Genomic DNA, 20,441 nt, shown 5'->3' on the forward strand with positions numbered 1-20,441 from the left:
TCACATTGGGGAAGGCTGGTTTGGAGGATCAGGATGTTATGTTTGCATGCAGTCAATGTCTATATGACACTGAGTTTTGCCATTTCAGTTGGCTCTACAAAGAAGCAACAGTGCAAGAGGTTGACGTTGTTCCTGAAGACGGTACAGCCAACGTAAAGGTGATCATAAGCAACTCTGCCTTGGGCAAATATAAAAGACTGTTTCCTCGATCAAGTTATTCCTCTCGAAATTAACAAGATCTATTCTCCTTGTGAGAGAAAGCCCCTGCCTAATGGGTATTACAGGAGTATTTTTAATAGAATCAAAAATGCAGAGTGTAGTTTACTAGAATTCAGACCTTCATCCTATCTTTGTTTCATACTGACCAGCATCTGCAATGAAATGTACCTCTGGAAAAACTTCACTGTGGAAATGTTATAAGAAACTTCCAACATCTTTCCATTTGAGGAATCACACAAAGCAAATGATCAGATGCTTGCTCCACATCATCCTCAGCCTTAGAAATATGATAAGACTAACAACATCCTGCTGCATTATAGCCATTACAGCTGATTATAGCAACCTTATAAAATTAAGAATTAGTGCCTGAGTTTCCTTGTTTTCCTTTTCCCTTCCCACCCCTCTTTCTCTTCTGTGTTGGCCAATTATTTATGTTAATATCCTCTTTGCACTTACCAATAGTAGGTAACACAACAGTTGCTGAAATTAATTCTTGCAGGTACTGCCACAATTTTCTAGATCATGAATCCTACTCTATTAAGATCACTAGCAATTTATCCATGATGCTTACATTGCAGTGTGGAGTTTTCCTGTTCAGGATTAGACAGACATCCATTGCCTTTTCTGACAAACTCCATTACATTTCACACACACACACCCCATTTGGTTTTCTATATCTTTAAAGTGTGGTGTTCTTTGTTATGTCAATAGACCACAAGAGAGCAAAGACAAACACTGACAGACAAATATGGCAATTTAATGCAAAACATCACTGGCAATACTTGTTTAAGCCCTATGAATGCTACTTAAATAAATATGACTTTTAAAACTTTACATTGGAAAAATGCTCAATATCCATTTCCAAGATACAGCATAGCGGTTCTTGTAATATGAAGTGGATCAAGTATGTTAAGTACCATGTCGATCCTCCTCAATTAGTCCAGGTAGTGCATTAGTCACATACACTCCTCCACTGACAGTCAATGAGGAAAACCTTGGTTCCCTAAAACTTATCCTTTTTAAAGGATAGGAGGGAACATAATTAACTTTACTTTGCTTTTTCCCCAGCTAAAAATATAAAAACGCAACACAATTCTGCACATCAGCTGGCACTTACAAATTTGAAGTTTCTCCACCTGAGTTTGTGAGACATAAGAGTAGCTCTGTTGAATCAGACCAAGTGTTCACCTAGTCTACCATTCTATTTGCTATGGAAGAAGGCCCATATGCTTTCAGGGAGTTCAAATAGGGCATCAGAACACTGGTTTTCCCCCACACACCCAGCAACTGATATTCAGACGCTCTTTGACCATGAATGTTCCATTTAGGTGGCACAGTTAATAGCCACTGATGGGTGTATCCCCCATGAATTTGTCTAAGCCCCTTTTAAAGCTACCTCACCCCTCCTGGTTCATTACAGCCTCTTTAGACCTCCATTAATGTATATGTTAAGTCGGATTTATTGTCCCAGTGTGCATCACTTTACACAATTTGCCTGGGTTGTTTTGTGTTGCAGGGCTTGTGGCTAGAGTTTAACCTATTCATCCAGTTTGAAGAGGCCCTTCTGGAGCTCTTTGCAGTCTACTAGAGCTTTCACCATCCTGAATAATCTGGGGTCATCTGCAAGTCTGACTATCTTAATACTCACTCTAGGTTATTTATGAATAAGTTAAATAGTGGTCCCAATACATAAACAGGGAGGACCCTACTGATTGCTGTTGTTGTTCAGTCGTGTCTGACTCTTCAGGACCCCATGGACCATAACACGCCAGGCCTTCCTGTCCTCCGCTCTCTCCTAGAGTGTGCTCAAGTTCATATTCATTGCATCGGTGATGCTATCTAGCCCTCTCATCCTCTGCCGTCCCCTTCTCCTTTTGCCTTCAATCTTTCCCAGCATCAGGGTCTTTTCCAGAGAGTTTTCTCTTTGCATTAGATGGCCAAAATATTTGAGCTTCAGCTTCAGTATCTGACCTTCCAATGAGCACTCAGGCTTGATTTCCTTTAGGATTGCCTGATTTGACCTCCTTGCAGTCCAGGGGACTCGTAAGAGTCTTCTCCAGCACCACAGTTCAAAAGCACCAATTCTTCGGCACTCAGCCTTCCTTATAGTCCAGCTGTCATAGCCATATGTTGCTACTGGGAAAACCATAGCTTTGATTAGACGGACCTTTGTCGGCAAGGTGATGTCTCTGCTTCTTACTATGCTGTCTAGGTTTGCCATAGCTTTCGTCCCAAGGAGAAAGCGTCTTTTAATTTCATGGCTACAGTCACCGTCTGCGGTAATCTTGGAGCCCAAGAAAGTAAAATCTGTCACTGCTTCCATTTCTTCCCCTTCTATATGCCAGGAAGTGATGGGGCCAGATGCCATGATCTTCGTTTTTTTAATGTGGAGTTTCAAACCAGCTTTTGCACTCTCCACTTTCACCCTCAACAGATCCTCTTTGCTTTCTGCCATTAGGGTGGTAATCGTCTGCGTATCTGAGGTTGTTGATAATTCTCCTGGCAATCTTAATTCCGACCTGCGATTCATCCAACCCGGCGTTTCTCATGATGTACTCTGCATATAAGTTAAATAAACAGGGTGACAGCCTTGTCGTACTCCTTTCCCAATTTTGAACCAATCGGTTGTTCCATGTCTAGTTCTTACTGTTGCTTCATGACCCTCATACAGGTTTCTCAGGAGACAGGTGGTCTGGTACTCCCATCTCTTTAAGAATTTGCCACAGTTTGTTGTGATCCACACAATCAAAGGCTTTAGGGTAGTCAATGAAGCAAAAATAGATGCTTTTCTGGAATTCTCTTGCTTTCTCCATGATCCAGCAAATGTTGGCGATTTGATCTCTAGTTCCTCTGCCTCTTTGAAACCCAGCTTGTACTTCCGGTAGTTCTCGGTTCACATACTGCTGAAGCCTAGCTCGTAGGATTTTGAGCATAACTTTGCTGGCATGTGAAATGAGCGCAATTGTGCGGTAGTTTGAACGCTCTTTGGCATTGCCCTTCTTTGGAATTGGAATGTAAACTGACCTTTTCCAGTCTTGTGGCCACTGTTGAGTGTTCCAAATTGGTTGGCATATTGAGTGCAGCACTTTAACAGCATCGTCTTTTAGGATTTTAAATAGCTCAGCTGGAAGACTGTCATCTCCGCTAGCTTTGTTGTTACTAATGCTTCCTAAGGCCCACTTGACTTCACTCTCTAGGATGTCCAGCTCAAGTTCAGTGACCGCACTATCATTGCTATCAGGGACATTAAGATCTTTCCTGTATAGTTCCTCTGTGTATTCTTTCCACCTGTTCTTAATCTCATCTGCTTCTGTTAGGTCCCTGCCTTCTTTGTCCTTTATCATGCCTGTCTTTGCACAAAACGTTCCCTTGATATCTCCGATTTTCTTGAAGAGATCTCTAGTCTTTCCCATTCTGTTGTTTTCCTCGATTTCTTTGCATTGTTCATTTAAGAAGGCCTTCTTGTCTCTCCTTGCTATTCTCTGGAACTCTGCATTCAGCTGGATATATCTTCCCCTTTCTCCCTTGCTTTTCGCTTCCCTTCTTTCGTCAGCTACTTGTAAAGCCTCATCAGACAGCCACTTGGCTTTCTTGCATCTCTTTTTCTTTGGATGGATTTAGTTGCTGCCTCCTGAACAATGTTACGGACCTCCGTCCATAGTTCTTCAAATTGGTGTTACACTAGCTACTTTCTAATCTTTACTACAGTGACCAACTTTAATGACAGGATATTTTTGTTAGAGGATCAACTATTCTACATTTGGGATCTTTAAGAACTTTTGGGTGTATGCTAGCTAAACATGGTGACTTCCTGATTTGTAATGGCCAATCAGCCAAGAACTTCATCCAATTATTCTTAGATACCTTTTTACCCACTTGGCCCAATTTCTGGCATAGAGCAGTATCAAAGGAAAATTGGTGATAACTATTAAAGCCATTGAAACACATTTGCAGTTATTAAAGGCTGGAAAAATATTTCAAGTCTGTAGGTGGCAGTCCCAGGGTTGTTGTTCTTTTGTCCTTCTGGGCTATGACTCTTTTGTAAAACATCCCTCTGTCTGTGGCTTATGGCACTGGATGGCCACATCAAACACTTAAGGTTCACAGTAATAGTTCCTCTTGGTAGATTGGAACTTCACAGGCAGCTCCAGAGAGATGACTGGGGCTGTCAGGTATGACCATGCCAGCCACCTGTTCATAGGAAGGAAGATGAATCCAGGCTTACCCTTCCCTCCAAGGAGGTGACCAATGCCAACCAATATTTGGCAGGTGCACATAAGCAGATCACACACAACAGCATGCACCAGATAGTTTGGAGCCAGGCCTGGGAATATGAAAATATGACAGAAGATGGATAAAACTATTGGTGGTTGCACTAAATGTTTCCCAGGAAAATAGTCTTTTCAATGGAGGTCTCCAGAGAAATTGAAGGTTCTTAAACATATCCTTAATCAGCTGCACATAAGATGTCTGCAACATTCCTGTGAGGTAGGTGGGTTATATGTCACATGTCTCTTACTTGAGTTAGCCACAACCAGCATGCTCTTTCCAAAACTCAGCAGAGGAAAGCAGTGAAGTGGCAAAGCTATTTTAAAAGTTTTCTATTAAGGCCTATCACATTCTGCACAAAGTCATTTTTTTCTATGAAGTCACCAGCAATGATATTAATACAGTCTTTCTTTGATCCAGGACGCTGTTTCTTTATCCACAGATTTAGGAATGGAAGAGCACTAAAGGTCATTTGCTTAATAGATCCACGCAGATGTGTCAGAATATACCCTAACTCTCCAGTAAGGTTGATTCCTGCAACAAATAATCCAGCTGGAAGAAAAAGAAATAAAAATTACCATTTGATATTATTTCTGTAACTTACCCTCTTGTGGGGTATGTGTAACAGTTTTCCCACGGCAACATACACCCGAGTCTCACTCATTTGCTTTAACAAGGAGGAGCAAACTTGTTTTTACCAGTACACTTCTGCTCTTGCTGTATTTACAAACCATACACACTGAGAGCAACCTGGAGATTATTTGCAAGCAAGCCCTTGATGTCATAGACTGGAACCCTTACTCTCTAGCAGATCTTCTAGTTTTTCATTTGAAGTGCCAAATTTGGGGACACATTTGGGAGTGGATGTGACATGGAAAACCACATCTTGCGTCTTGGAACAACAAATTAGGGTGACTATGCAGTTTTAACTCAGATATAAGCACTCTACTCTGCGTAAAATAGACATTTTCTCCTTGACCCAAATGCAATACACTATCCCAGCCTTCCCCAACTGGTGCCTTTCAATGGGTTGGACTACAACTCCCATCATCCACCATGGCCATGCTGGCTTATAGTGATGGGAGTTGTGGTTCAACATTTCTGAGGCAATAGGTTGGGAAAGCTGTACTACCTTCTCCACCAGATTGGCTCTCCAGCACCTAATAGATGAAATGAACACAACCACGCAGCTATCCTCACATGTCTAGAGTTAATCTCTTTGTTCTACTACTTTCCCTACTATTTATTTCACCCATCTTTGCACAGACTAAAAAATTAGCATAAAATATCTCCCAAGGTTTACCAGATAGCTCCTGAATCTACCCAATCCATGCTAGAAATGTCCACGCACATATTTGGAGACTAACCAAAAATTATTACCAATATTACTGTTGTTCGTTCAGTCTACCAAAATTGCTCACACATAAGCAAACTTCTTCTAAAAAAAATTTCTGCACCAATCCAACTAGCCACCAAATATGAGAGCCTGCATTGAATACTTAAAGCAAACTGAAACTCCCTGAAAGGCAGACGGAGTTTCTGCTCATGGTTGCTGAATGCAAAATGAAGCAAGTACCTGGGCGTCCATTCTCTTTCCTCTGCTCCAAATACTGGATAAGCTTTTGTGCTGTGGTCTTATCTCCCCACCAGTATGGAATTGCTGGCCACAACTCAGAATGCTGTGCCACTTGTCCAACATCTTCATACGATACAATAACCTGATAGTCACTGAACCACATGTTCCGTAGGGTTGGAACAACCTGAAAGACAGGTTAAGTTGACATGCTGTATTCATAGAATAGTAGGGTTGGAAGGGGCCTACAAGACCATCAAGTCCAACCCCTGCTCAATGCAGGAATCCCAAGTCAGAGCATCCCTGACAAGTGGCTGTCCAGCTGCATATTGAATGCCTCCAGTGTGGAAGAGCCCACTATCTCCCTTCATATTACTTGAGCCAAAGACAGATGTGGATCAAGTTCATGACAACTCTATGGAACCTCAAGCACTAAAGTATGTCTCCTACATTGTATTTCCCTAATTGTGTTTTAAAATCCATGGCTAAATAGTCCAAGATACATGTCTCTGTAATGCCAGCAGTCACTCATGAGCTACACATCTCACAAAGCTTGAGTTTCACAAAGCTCTGGAGTTCAGTTACAAGCATGAAGCACATAGATTGTCTAGCTTCACAAATGGTCTTCTCTTCAACCATTTCCTGGTGGGTTTCCCCTACATAGCTTTTGAAAAATTAAATTAGGGAGTGAATTTTGAGAAGCAGCAGCCTCTAGAGCAACCTTCCCCAACCTGGCGCCCTCCACTTGTGTTGGACTGCAACTCATATAATAATGGCCATGCTGGCTGGGAATTATGGGACTTGCGGTCTAACCCATCTGAAGGGCTCCAGGTTGGGAATGGCTGCTTTAGAGGAAGCCATTCAGAGTGTCTTTATATTCTATAGGCCTGGTTGAAACAACGCAGGGGTGAGAAACCTTTGTTTCAGCTGAAGGACTGCATTTCTTCATGGCCAGCCTTCTGGGAATGTATGCTGGTTGTGGGCCAGGCCACAACATTCTCATATCCATTCATTCACATACACCCACCCACCCCATGGCAATTGAAAAAAGCCTTCCATTGGTGCCAATGAAAGGTTTTTTGAAGCCTAACAGCTGCGCAGAACAAGGGAAAGAGGCCATGGGCCTGAAACAGAGGCCCTGTGGGCCGGAGGTTCCCCACACCTGACTTAAAGCAAAATCAGTCATCCATTATCCCCAGCTCCCCCGCCAGCACCAATGAAAGGAGAGCTAGAGTATGGATGAAAGGCTTTTTCCTCAACACAAAATATTAATGGACAGCTCACACCTTACTCCATATCTCCTGTCCTACCTTTATTCACAGCATAACCAGATGCTTTGAAATCTTTCCATTTTGTATATTACCTCCTCAGGTCCAGCCAGGAAGACCAGCTCCACCACCCACATTTCAGTTCTTGGAGACACTTGTTTTCCTTACAGAGACTGTGTTTTGGGGGTTACCATTGCCAAGTCACCAGCTTAGGGTATTCAAGAACAAGGGACTACCCAGTTTCATCTACATACACACAGCTTTAAATCACAGCAAAATCCAGCAGTCATATACCCATGGGTTATAGCTGGGATGCAGTCTACAGAATTGTGACTATGGAGAATTTCAGATAGTCCCCATGAGTAAATTCTATTGCTATCAATTGAGCTAATCATCATCATTGTTTTATATTTGAACAGATATTGAATAGCCACATCACAGCTGAAAATGCTTACTTGAGATGAGTTGGTGTTCATTTTCAGGGGAGTAGGTTATACATTTTCATTAAAAGGGCACTATTGCTTTGTAATGTCATGTTGGATGTTTTTTTTTAAACTAATGCACTTTTAATTGGTAAGAAAACTTTAATTTGAAGAAAGTGACACTAAAGTGAGTAGGGCCTAATTATGACTTAGGCAACAATCCTATATTCAGTTATCTGGGAGTAATTCCTATAGAACTCAATGGGGCTTCTGAATAGACTTGTATAGGACTGCATTATAAATCAGGATATTCATCTGCTAACTATACTGAGTATCCAAAGTTGTCTACCAATTAAGCATTTTCTTTTTTTTTTAATACTCTATTAATTGAAATAGGAATTGATAAAAGCATGTTACAGATATTTAAATTTCTGTATAAATAAGTTTACATGCCAAAACATTTACCTAGGGAGGTGGTGGGCTCTCTCATACTGGAGGCATTCAAGATGAGGCTGGACAGCCATCTGTCAGGGATACTCTGACTTGGATTCCTACATTGAGCAGGGGGTTGGACTTGATGGCCTTGTAGGCCCCTCCAACCCTACTATTCTATGATTCTGTGATTTAATATCTTAATTTCAATAACAGCAGAGCATATTTTATGCTGAGGGTCAGCTCTGGAGTCTGTTTTCAATAGTGGGACTAAGTCCTGGATTAGCTGAAATAGCAAGACAAGTGTCTCTGAGCATATCACGAGTTCCTTTCCCTTTTGACTAACCAAAGCCTGTCTTCATTCACTGAGGATTATGGAATAGGACATGCAAGACAGATGATATGCTTTGAATCTCTGCACATCTCTTATTAAAAATTAAGCACTGAACTACTACTGAATCATAGTACTTTTAAAAAGAATTCTACTTGCGAAAGGATATTGGTATTTAGATTAATAGGTACAGAATGTCATTCAATTACAGCACAGCTCAGATACGTACTTGAGCAATCCTGTTTGCTTCAGTGCAACATCCTGAATAGCCCAGTGTAAATAAGGCTTTCACAGTCTCAAAATCTAAAAGCCAGGCATTTCAAGGCAACTTACATTTCTAGGACAGAGTCTGGAACCAAAGATCTTCTTTATACAGGAGGCCAAATGACAATGATGCTCTTCATCCAATCCATCAAAATTTCTGAATGCTAGAATGACAACCTCCCAGGGATGGTTTTTCAACCATCGTAAAATATCCCAGAGGACAGCCTACCAAAGTCAACACAAAACACGTAAACTAAATAGCTGCTTTGTGCTATAAGGAAATGGAAACAAACAGCAATCTGTAATTGGCCACTTTCTCAAATGATGCCAAGTTGCATACTTCCAATGCAGGAATGTTTATTATACAGGATATTTCATAAGGACTGGAAACTTCTTATTTGTATATTCTTTCCTGTTTGACATGTGCTAGCTTATATTAGCTGAGCATCTAATCTACCATCAAGACATGAAGAAATCCAAATGGACATGACTAGAAGAATGAAATATTGTCTACCTTGTGAAATCCTGGAAATCTCAGCTTTAATTTTCATGTCTGAGTGGTAAGTAACCTGTCCTCGTGACATTTAGCAGTAGAGTTCTTTACTTCTGCCCTGTTCATTCTGCTACTTCAGCCGGCATGCTATTGCTCTTCCTCCAGCACAATATGCCAAGTTACAAGTAGTAATGCCCCTTGCTCCCTTGCACTGAGTAAGAGAATGTGAAGATTGCTACTTTAAACAGGACTCTTATATTTATGTCCAAAAGTAGTTACTTTGAACTCCAGAACCATCCACGCTATCCTTTTACTGCTGGTTTCCCTAAGACAGCAATTCTCAAACTTATTATAGCTGCACTGCATGTTCTTTGCAGGCCGTCAAATATTCTTTTATTATGACTACTCAGGGTGGGCCAATCGATGAATCTTGTTGAGATTATTGGTTTTCCACCAGCAAGTTCATGACATCCCAGTTCCATACAAGTTGTTTTTCCTGCACAGAAATCTGTATGCATTTTTTGTGTGCATTCTTCAAGGGTACGCATTTTTGTTCACATGCCTCCATTGACTAAACTGCATTTGTGCCCATTTTAGAAATGCTGTGGGTTTTGGCGCATTTTTCAAACATGAGCATGCTGTTGAATGTGTTTTTTTCTTTCACAGGACTCATCACAAGCCTAGAAATGTATGGCTTCCTTACCGCAAATTGCATTTGGTTCTGCGTTTGGTTCCAGGAGAATGGTTAATCCATTAAAAAAAACACAGAGTGAATTTCTCACCCATCCCTAATGGCTACCATATCAGAGAATGCTTTAAAAAAATCTAAATTAAAACTCATGAATTAATCCCAACCTTAATTCAACACTCCTTCATTCCGATGCAACTGCACTGAACACACAAAGGGAAGGAAGAGTATGGTAGACATTGCTAGGTTTGCAAAAACTCAATGTTACTAAGGCATTTGTTAACTAAGACACTACTGTTCAGTGCACCAGAGTGGAGTTTAAATTCAGCTTTTGCCACGGCTTGTTCTGTAAAACATTTTACTCTGCTATTTTCATCTTACAGAACCCCCAAAAGTGGACTGAAGGCCAGTACTCCATAGGCAACAGTTTACGAATCACTCCCTAGAGTGCTTTGAACTAGGTTTAGATCTTTCCAAAGAATAGCCCCAGCTACAAACCAGACGTAATGGGCTAATGCAAATGCAGCAGTGGCTGTACAAAAAAAACTAAAAACACACAGAAGCCAGGAGTGATGGTGCGGGGGATACCAATAGCCTGACGGTGTTCCCTTCCCATCACTTATTATCATATTACTTTCTCCTTCATCTTCATGTCCTACTTTCCCCTCCAATGCACTGTAGATTAAAAATATGTCTGGTTTAAAACCCAGGGTTTTAACATTGATTGGGTATATCTTAATCCCTCTTTTAGGGCACAACCCTATCTAGATCGGCGGCCGCCTCCGAACTCCGAGGTGACCACCTATCCAAAGCAAGGCAGGAGAAGCACAGGTAGAATTGTTCCCTCTGCGCCTCTCCTGCCCTGCTTTTTCTGCTAGACAGCTGTTTTCAGCTGTCTAGCCACAGTGGGGCTTAGTGGGAGAGGAGAGTGCTGGATTGCTTCCTCCAATGCTTTTCATTGGAATTCCAATTTTGAGAATTGATTTTAGTTATTGAGTTTTATTGTTGTGGTTTTTTAGTGTTTAATTTTTATGTTATTTTTATACACACACCCTACAGTGTAATGGCAGAAGGGTGCTACATAGATTATGGAACTGAATAAAATGTGTTGCTGAAAGCTAACTGTCAAGGATAATGGCCTGCTTTTAACCATAAGATCGGGTCAGGCTGTCATGTCAGATGTAGCCACCTGGAATTGTTTGTAATCTAGAGGTTCCTCACCCTTTTACCCAAGGCCAGGCGCAGTCCCTCCTAACTAGAAAGTGCCAACAGCTGGAGTTGGAGGGGAATTCCATCCTCTGGGAGGCAAGGGAGGTCCACCCAGGGACTGAGCCAGTGATTGGCTGAAGCAAAATCTGCCCTGGTTTGCCAGGGCTGGGGTTTAAAAGTGAGCTGAGCTCAAGGCATGGCGTCTCCCTTCATCCTGGTGGTCCTGGACCTGCAGACAGCTGGTTGCTATCCAGGGAGATCCATACTTAGGTATACAAGGATAGGCCAGGTAGAGTTATTACTTTGCTTGGGTGTGTGTTCATGAAGTTCTCTGTTTATAGTTAAAGTGATTTGGCTTTGTACCCTCTTATGTAACTTGCTACTTCCATTCTTCCCTTTCCCTCTACCCCTTTATTTTGATCGTAATAAACCTTTATCCAGCCTTTAGTTGGTGTGGCCTCTGCATAGCCTCAGTGCTAATTTCAGTGCCTCTTGGCTTACAAGGGTGGCTACTGGGTATTTTGGGGAGACTGAAAGGCCAGGTTTGGCCAGTCCTGTTTTTGGGAAGGAGATCCCAGGATCGGGTCCTGGGCAGTCCTCCCTTACAGACAGGTTGGGGCCAGTCCCGGCGGGATCCTTCTCCTTGACACTAACAAATTCCAAGCTCTTCAAAAAAATTCTAATTTAACAATTGGAATAAATCAGGGAAGTGTGATTATAGACAAAAATTTGTCTATAATACAGAAAGCCCAAACCCTGCAACTACAGGACATATTACGCAAAGTATTAGGCAAACTACAATCTTATGCTCAAGTATTAGGCAAACTACAGTCTTAAGCCCTAATGTATTTTATTTCAGCCTTTCCAAACCTAGTCATGTGATTCTGAGTTGATTCATATTTTGAACACTTAGAGTTACTAGTGTCTGGGTGCTGTAATTGTTTATTAAAGGTGTCCCCAACCAGTTGTGTCCGACTCTAGGGTGCAGTGCTCATCCCCGTTTCTAAGCCGAAGAGCCAGCGCTGTCTGAAGACACTTCCGTGGTCATGTGGCCGGCATGACTGAACACCGAGGTGCACGGAACGCTGTTACCTTTCCTGCCGAGGCAGTACCTGTTTATCTACTTGCAATTTCTTGCTTTCAAACTGCTAGGTTGGCAGAAGCTGGGACTGAAGACGGGAGCTCACTCCGTCACACGGCACTAGGGTCTCGAACTGCTGTCCTGCCGACCTTCCGGTCTGCAGTTCAGCGTCTTAACCACTAAGCCACCATGACCCCAAAGGAAAGGTTCCTCCTGTGCAAGCACCAGGTCATTACTGACCCCTAGAGGGACGCCGCTTGCGCTAGCGTTTTTGTGGCAGACTATAGCGGGGTGATTTGCCATTGCCTTCCCCAGTCGTGACTACCTCTCCCCCCAGCAAGCTGGGTACTCATTTTACTGACCTCGGAAGGATGGAAGGCTGAGTCAACCTGAGCCGGCTACCTGGGACCCAGCTTCTGCTGGGATCGAACTCAGGTCATGGGGAGAGCTTCAGTTGCTATACAGCCGCCTACCACTCTGCGCCACACGAGGCTCTAATTGTTTATTAGGATTCCACAATAGGCTAAGCATCTTCCAACAGAGTAAAAAATATAAATTGGATGTCACATGGAATTGCTGTGGTATACTTGAGTCAACACAGACACTGCTGGATCTTTAGTAAGCATAAGGTTTGGATCTCATTAAAATGATCTTAATGAGTATCTTGAGAGCTGCCCTTCCAGCCTCAATACAATAGGTCGGAGCCAGACGAAGTGAGTTTGATTGAGGTCCCACTGAAATCAATGAGACAAATTAATGAGTAACTGACTTAAATCCCATTGATTTCAATGGCAACAACATGAAAGTACCATCGTCTGGATCTGCCCCTGGGAAACATATAAACCACACCGGCCAATGTGCCATTCCACCGTGTCTTCACAACTACCACATTCATCATGCACATGATATTGATTACAATGGCCCCAATCCAGAAAAAAGTTAGCCATGTTCAAGTGCTATTGAAACCAATGGGATGTTTGTTGATTTAAATGGGAATAAAGGTCAGCTAACTTCTTCTGGACTGGGCTATTGCTATTGTACAGAGAGAAAATATCTAAACTGGATATGGATGGCCAACCACATGCATGCACACAGTGCCTGTCAGCAAATCATCGAGCTAGCCCGCTAGCCCTCACATGCAGGTTACTCTTGCTTGGGGTGCATAGGGTGTCTAGCGGAACACTGTTTGCAGGATCCAAGAGGCTGCTATTGTACACCGGCTTCAGAATCTCAAAGGCCTCTATGAAGGCAAGGTACCTGCTATTGTGCTCTCCATTTAAGCCTCCAAGACACAGCCAGTTTGCTCCAAGAGCCAGAATTCTGCTAGAACTGCAAGAATTCCGCTTCTCAAAATGGGATGGCCCCCCCAGCCACGCAAGGCTACAACAGATGTATGAGTCAGGCTTGCCATGCAGCAGCATGCCCAGATTTCTTCACAGAAGGGCTGGATCATACCCCATATTACTTAAATAGCAGTTAGAGCACTATCCAACCAAAATGGTTTTACTTACACAATTGTTTTCACAGAATTCAACTAAGGAACTGTACCTCTACAACGACCGTTGTATATAGCATATGAACAAAGTACAAGTTCATCGAAGGATCATCAGGCTTGTGAGCAATCCTAAAATCAAAATACCTAATTCCAGCATCCAGTTGTTCCAACACTGTCAGCACCTGCAGAGTTATAAACAAAAAAGTTTCCTGAATGTTTACAAGGAAGACATGTTTAATTATCTTTTGGCGTAATGGTTTTATAAATAAATACAGATATGGGTTAGGAAGGCAATGGGTCATGCTGTTAAGTTCCTTAGTACAACCCCTAACTTTTTTAAGACAAGACAAAATTGTTTAACCCTCTATCTTCCAGATTTGTTCTGTTTCTCCTTATGGTCCCTGTATGATATTAGATCAAGTATGGCCCTTGCAAAAATGAAAAAGAGAGAGTGAGCCAATAAAATTTTGTAAAACCAAGCTTCAAAAATAAAGACATAAAAGTTTGTTTACCTGTGTTACAGACCAATTCAAAATGATAGGGTGCACTATGGAATGGAAATGTTTGTCCATAAACTGCAACAACTTGGATTCATTTATGCTTACTTTCGATTCCTTATCCAAGCAATAAGTCATTGCATCATGACTCCCTACATAGGAATAAGAACGAAAGGCAAACTAGTTCCAATCTTCAGTCAATTTCTTCAAATCTTATTACCCTCTACACAAAATTTCATCTCTAAAATGGGGGGGGGGCCCTTACACACAACTGCAAGCCTAGATGTATGGTTGCATAAACACCTAACAGGGATTATGCTGGTATCAAATCCCCCCTCAGTGCAAATCTCACCTCAGTCTTATTATGCAGAAATCACCAAGAGGTTTCCTTCCAGGAAGGAAACCTGAGGAAACCAGGAGGTTTCCTCATGTTTCCTTCAGTATTGAGGAGATGCATGGGTGAATAGTACATGGGTGAATAGCTCCTCTTCACTGAAACAAGCCTTTCTTCAGTTTCACCTTTTGAGACCAAAGGTATGGTTTCAACCTCAGAGTTCAAGAGTCCACCTCTTGGATCTCCTAGCTGGAGGGGATGGAGTCTGAGCATATCAATCATCTCTAGGAACTTCTGTAGACCAGGAGTTTGTTCCATTGAGGTCTTGCCTAAGAACCCTCCAGAACCGGCACTGCTCAAAGCTAACACACCCTCCCAAAGTTGGCACGCTCATCACTATAGGCTTGGCACGCTCATCACTATAGGGTTGGCACGAAAGGGAGAAATGTGTGACCTCTATCCTTCCCCACCAAAGGGCAGCTTTAAACCAGGATTCCCTAACCTACACACCCTTGCCTTTTTGATACAATTTTTTGAAAACTGCACATACCCCAATGTTATGGCTTGCACCTCAAAACATTAAGCACAGTGTCTGTCAGACTAGGCAACCACCCCTGCAGTCTCACACTTTCTATAGAGACCCCGTTGTACCCTACAAGCTCATGATCAAATCCAATGGCTGCACCATTACCACCACCACCACCTCTCCTCAAGCACAACTGAACAGAAGAACACAGGAACTTCTGAGGAAATTATGAAAAGACCACTATTCTCAAGAGAGGAAAAACAATAGCTCCTCACTCTGAAGTGACAAAAAAGGAAATGAGTGAGAAATTAGTCCACCCAACCCCTTCACCAAGTTCCTTGGCACCAAAAGCATCAGTCAAGGGGAAGATAAGTAGCTCTAAGCTCTAGAAGCTTCCACAATCTGGCCTGCACATGACATATCCCTACGTGTAGGACCCCACATATGCCAAAAAGGAGAATAGTTAATCCTAAGCAAAGTGCAACATGATAGTTAAACAATATTTAGTTACAAATCTCTCTTAAAAGGAGGTTTTATTTACCTGGAAGTGATAGATTAGAGAGTGGAATTTCCCAGAGAGATTCTGGTAAATCGGACATCCACCGATCACATTTGCTGCACAGATGAATGGATTTCTTTTTGGGGCCTTCCTTCATTTTCCCCCTCTTGTAGGTTGTTCAAAAAGGAGGCTAAACAAAAGTAGGAGTTAACTCTGTGCCACTACTTCACATTTGATTTGGCTGGTGAAAAACAATAAGAAACACCAGTTTAACAGCACAGCACAAATTAGACACTACACAACCCATCTCAATCTGAACCCATAGCATATAGCAGAGGCCAATATTGTGTGAATGCATGAGATCTTGACAGCTGCAACCTGATTAATTCCAATAGGGCTATGCTCTATTGACCCACTTTTGTAACATCCCCTCTCCCGTGCCTTGCCCATTGTTTTCTAAATAGGTCATTTTCTTCCCACAAGTAAGCTACCAGTCAGTAACTCAACAGTGCTGAAATAGAGTTCCAAAGCTCAGATGTCAACTCCAGAGGAATTTTATCAGCCAGGTAAACTTGTGCACACACAAAATTACTCCAGGGAAGACAAACCTTCCCTCTAACAAAGTAAGGCTGTAAGAGCACCACTGATTTGATTAAGACACCCTTATCCTTAACAGTCACCCAGCTCCAGCAAGCAAAGTAGGTGCTTCAAAGCAGGTTTCTGGATCTGACTCTACACACACAAAAAGTTATTGTAGGAGTGGGGGAGAAATCCCCTGCACCCAGAACCCAGGGGTGCATTAATGACACACCTATACTGAGCATACAAGGATGAATAGATGATTGTAGCCATCCGCTCTGACATCACAGATTATCTGTTTAGGGGAGAAGCTGAGTGGAATCCAGATAACCTCTATTCTAACCCCCAAGAGGTGATCAGCCATGCTTGCACCTCTGTTTGGTGGCTGAGGTTTGTCATGTGAAGTAACAGCAGGTTCCGGCAGTTTGTGTACAGAAATCTCTAGATCAGGGTCGTTACATGACAAAATCAACATGATTTACATTGTCTCCTATGCAAAAATATATCTCCTAGTCAAAAGAGGCTACAAGGTAGCTCATCTGTAAGGGAATGAAAAATCAAGCTGAGCAGGGACAATTATACGGAGCCCATCAATAACAGAATGAGCTTTTTCTCTTAGAGGACACTAGAAGGGTTTGCCTGGCACCTATGCTGTTCTCATTTCGGCACCAGGTAAAGAGCTTTTTATTTCCCCAGCTTTTTATTTTCCCAGCATTTTAGCACTCTAGTCTTTTAGCTCTGCTGTTTTAAATCTGTATTTTAAATCTCTGCATTGCTGCTAGGTTTTCTTCTGGTTGTACTTTTATATTGTAGTTTTAAGCTTTCACATTTTATATTGTTTCACGCTGCACCTTGTGGTTTAAATATTTGTGAACTGCCCAGAGAGCTTCAGCTATTGGGAGGTATGGAAATAATACGAGTGGTGCCCGAATCATGTCTGCTGATAAGTAAGCCCCACTCCGTTCAATTAGACTTACTCCCATGTAGCAGGGGTGGGCAACTTGTGGTCCTCCAGATGTTGATGAACTACTACTCCCATCATCCCTTACCATTGACCAGACTGGAGGGGGCCAATGGGAACTGGGGTCCAACAACATCTGGAGGGCACAGATTCCCCAGCCCTGGTATACAGGATTGCGGCCTAACACAGGTTTCAAAGATTGTCTTTCCATTTGTTCCTCATATTCTTAAAGATGTCTATATCTTGCATTTTGATCCATGTGAAACTGCAATCAAGTTATAACATTACAATAAAAACAATAACACAAAAACATTTTTTAAATTGATGAGGGCTCAGTTAGGTCTAAAAGCTTCCACATTCAAGGCCAAAGTGCGTCTTACATTAAAGGTGTGTGACCTCACCGAGAGCAGCTTTGGAGGGCAATTTTCATAGGGGCAGCAAAGGACATGGAGCCCTCCCTGTTTGTAATAGTCCTGATTCTAATCAACCCCCACCCCACTGTGGATGCTGTTGAGCAAAAGAAAAACATCAAAACAGACACACTGATTACGCTTGATATAGCATGGAGTTTGACCCTCAGACTCTCAAAGCAATTCAATGGCACAAAAACCACTTCCCAAGCCCTGCAGGCTCACTGTAGGCAGAGCAGGGGATGGGGGTGGCTTTTTTGTTTTTTCTTTCCTGATGGTTCTATCTATGTGTGTGTGGGGGTCTCTCTTCTCTCTCCCACTGAAATCAATGGAAGGGAAAATACATACGCCACCTCCAAGCTGGCACCAGTTACAGGGCCAACTGGGGGGCCTGTCAGAAGAGCCAAGGGGCCTTGGATGCAGGGGACCACAGCCACCCCAACACATACCTGACTTGCCCCATTTGGGCCCATACCACCTGTAGAAATGGCACCAGCAGTTCTCCTACCCCAGAAGACTTTCCACAGGTGTACCATAAGTCTCCAGAGTAGATGTGCCACCCCACCAAGGGAGAAGCTCTTCCGCCCCATCCTAACCCCCTTCAGCCCACCTTTGACGAAGGCTAGGCTTGCGCTGCCTGGATGGCCTTTCGACATAGGCGTACCACAAACTCGAGTTTGCCAACAAGCCAATCCTAGTAGTTAAGCTACTTCAACAATATAGGTTATCTCATTCATTCGCACATTACATTTAATGTAATTACATTTTTAAGTGCGTGCTTAAAAATATATTCACCGCCAACCTAAGACTTGTAACAGATGAGCTGCCCCTAAGCTTCTCTTGGATGCCTCTTATTTTTAACAACACATCCGTTCTCTGGAAAAAGTATGCCCCTAATTTCAAGCCCTACTGCACATCTTTTTTGAGAGGAATTCAGCAACCCAGTTCTGATGAGCCTGAAGGAATGTTACCAAGCTCAATGCCCAATGTAACACCCCAATCGAGTTCTGTAGTCTAGAAGCTTTCAATAGGACGTTGCTACTGTCTGTAAATAAGCTAAGCTTTCTCATTTATGGACAGCACCCAGAATGTTATAATAAATATACATTATAATGCTACAAAGATAAACAGTGTAATAAAAACTGAATGGAAACAAGTATAAAACCCAATTCTCAAATAAACCATTAAGCAAGACGTTATCAGTTATCCCTTATCACTGCTTTTATCCCATGGTTAAGTACCGGTTGCATACAGAAGTGTGACATATTCAGCTATGGAAAATATTTAGACTGCAGTGCTATCCGCACCTACCTCTGGGACCAAACCTCACTGAACACAACGAGGACTTCCTTCTGAGTAAACACGCATAGGATTCAACGGCTAGCCGGGCAGACAGAAAAATCACAGAATCCTCTCGCTTTCCCCCTTTCTCTGCACGAGTAAAAGGGGTGGGTGGGACACTGTTTACCTACTTCGGTTGCAGAAGCCACCAGACCAACCCCACAAAAAGCATCCCGCTCCAAGAAACACATGTACCACTCTTCAAACCCAGCTTGTTTTCAAAGAAGCCACAAGTTATTCCAGCGAATAAACGAAAAGAGCGTTTTGTGACTGTTTTGACGACTCGCTGTTCGAATCAGCCCCTGAGGAGCAGCTTGCAGCCGGTCTTCCCCGCGGCAGATCTTCGCAAAGGTTTCCGCATTCCGTCCCAACCGGTTGGCCCGGCTCCGGGTCCGGCATCCGACCACTCAACGCCGCTGCCTCTTCCGAAAGCTCCTGCGCCGGGGAATGAATACGAAAGACACGTAAGGCCCAATTTGCATGCCGCCGCGGGATTGGCCATTGTCGAGAACGCTCCTCCCCCTGCGTCGAGGGTCAGTCAGATTTGGAGCGCGGAGTGGGTGGAGAGAGAGCAAAATTAGAAAAAGCCTGAAAGATGCCTCTTAAGCCCATCCTTATTTACTGTGTAATCCAGTACATGTCTACTCAGAAGTAAATCCCATTAAGTGTAATGGGGTTACTCCTAGGTAAATGGGGATAGGATTGCACCTTTTTCTTTTTGTTTGTTTGTTAACAATATTTATATAATGCAATATAAGTCTAACTTACGCCCCATTCATTTCAATGGGTCTTCTCTAAGTTCCACTAACATTGGATACGACCCTTAGGGGGTAAATTAACGTTTGCTTCGTTACTAAGGTGCAGAAAGAATTATGGCCGGGAGAATTATCAACAACCTCCGATATGCAGACGATACCACCCTAATGGCAGAAAGCGAAGAGGATCTCAAGAGCCTCTTGTTTGTTGAGGGTGAAAGAGGAGAGTGCAAAAGCTGGTTTGAAACTCAACATTAAAAAAACAAAGATCATGGCATCTGGCCCCATCACTTCCTGGCATATAGAAGGGGAAGAAATGGAAGCAGTGACAGATTTTACTTTCTTGGGCTCCAAGATCACCGCAGACGGTGACTGTAGCCATGAAATTAAGAGACGCTTGCTCCTTGGGAGGAAAGCTATGGCAAACCTAGACAGCATAGTAAGAAGCAGAGACATCACCTTGCCGACAAAGGTCCACATAATCAAAGCTATGGTTTTCCCAGTAATGTATGGCTGTGAGAGCTGGACTATCAGGAAGGCTGAGCGCCGAAGAATTGATGCTTTCGAACTGTGGTGCTGGAGAAGACTCTTACGAGTCCCCTGGACTGCAAGGAGGTCAAATCAGTCCATCCTCAAGGAAATCAACCCTGACTGCTCATTGGAAGGACGGATACTGAAGCTGAAGCTCAAATATTTTGGCCACCTAATGCGAAGAGAATAGTCACTGGAAAAGACCCTGATGCTGGGAAAAACTGAAGGCAAAAGGAGAAGGGGACAGCAGAGGATGAGCTGGCT

General features: G+C 42.9%; 2 protein-coding genes across 5 annotated transcripts in view; one reads left to right on the plus strand and one right to left on the minus strand.

Annotated features, from left to right (window-relative positions):
- The window catches only part of GTPBP6 (GTP binding protein 6), a 26,084-nt gene extending 14,473 nt beyond the window's left edge, over positions 1-11,611 (plus strand). Inside the window, exons 10-12 of one of the 4 annotated variants that reach the window (XR_014789192.1) lie at positions 89-158; positions 9,209-9,338; positions 9,938-11,611. Coding sequence is in view for 3 of the 4 variants with exons in the window: in XM_084844320.1 (XP_084700446.1) it covers positions 89-233 (145 nt within the window). In the remaining variant the exon portion in view is untranslated. Of the gene's footprint in view, positions 1-88; positions 1,055-1,735; positions 1,881-9,208; positions 9,352-9,937 lie in introns of those variants that run through there. The other 3 variants (XM_084844322.1, XM_084844321.1, XM_084844320.1) reach the window with 3 other exon arrangements.
- PLCXD1 (phosphatidylinositol specific phospholipase C X domain containing 1) lies at positions 961-19,324 on the minus strand. Its single transcript, XM_084844323.1, has 7 exons — positions 18,862-19,324; positions 15,643-15,841; positions 14,257-14,393; positions 13,798-13,926; positions 8,848-9,003; positions 6,065-6,248; positions 961-5,040 (listed from the first exon to the last, which is right to left on the minus strand). The coding sequence occupies exons 2-7, from the start codon at positions 15,755-15,757 to the stop codon at positions 4,805-4,807; spliced, it is 957 nt and encodes a 318-aa protein (XP_084700449.1). The 5' UTR covers positions 15,758-15,841; positions 18,862-19,324; the 3' UTR covers positions 961-4,804.
- Positions 19,325-20,441: the final 1,117 nt, after the last annotated feature.

This window comes from Heloderma suspectum, chromosome 3, assembly GCF_057233095.1.
Source record: "Heloderma suspectum isolate Gila_16-S chromosome 3, 16-S_ref, whole genome shotgun sequence".
Classification (NCBI taxonomy): domain Eukaryota; kingdom Metazoa; phylum Chordata; class Lepidosauria; order Squamata; family Helodermatidae; genus Heloderma; species Heloderma suspectum.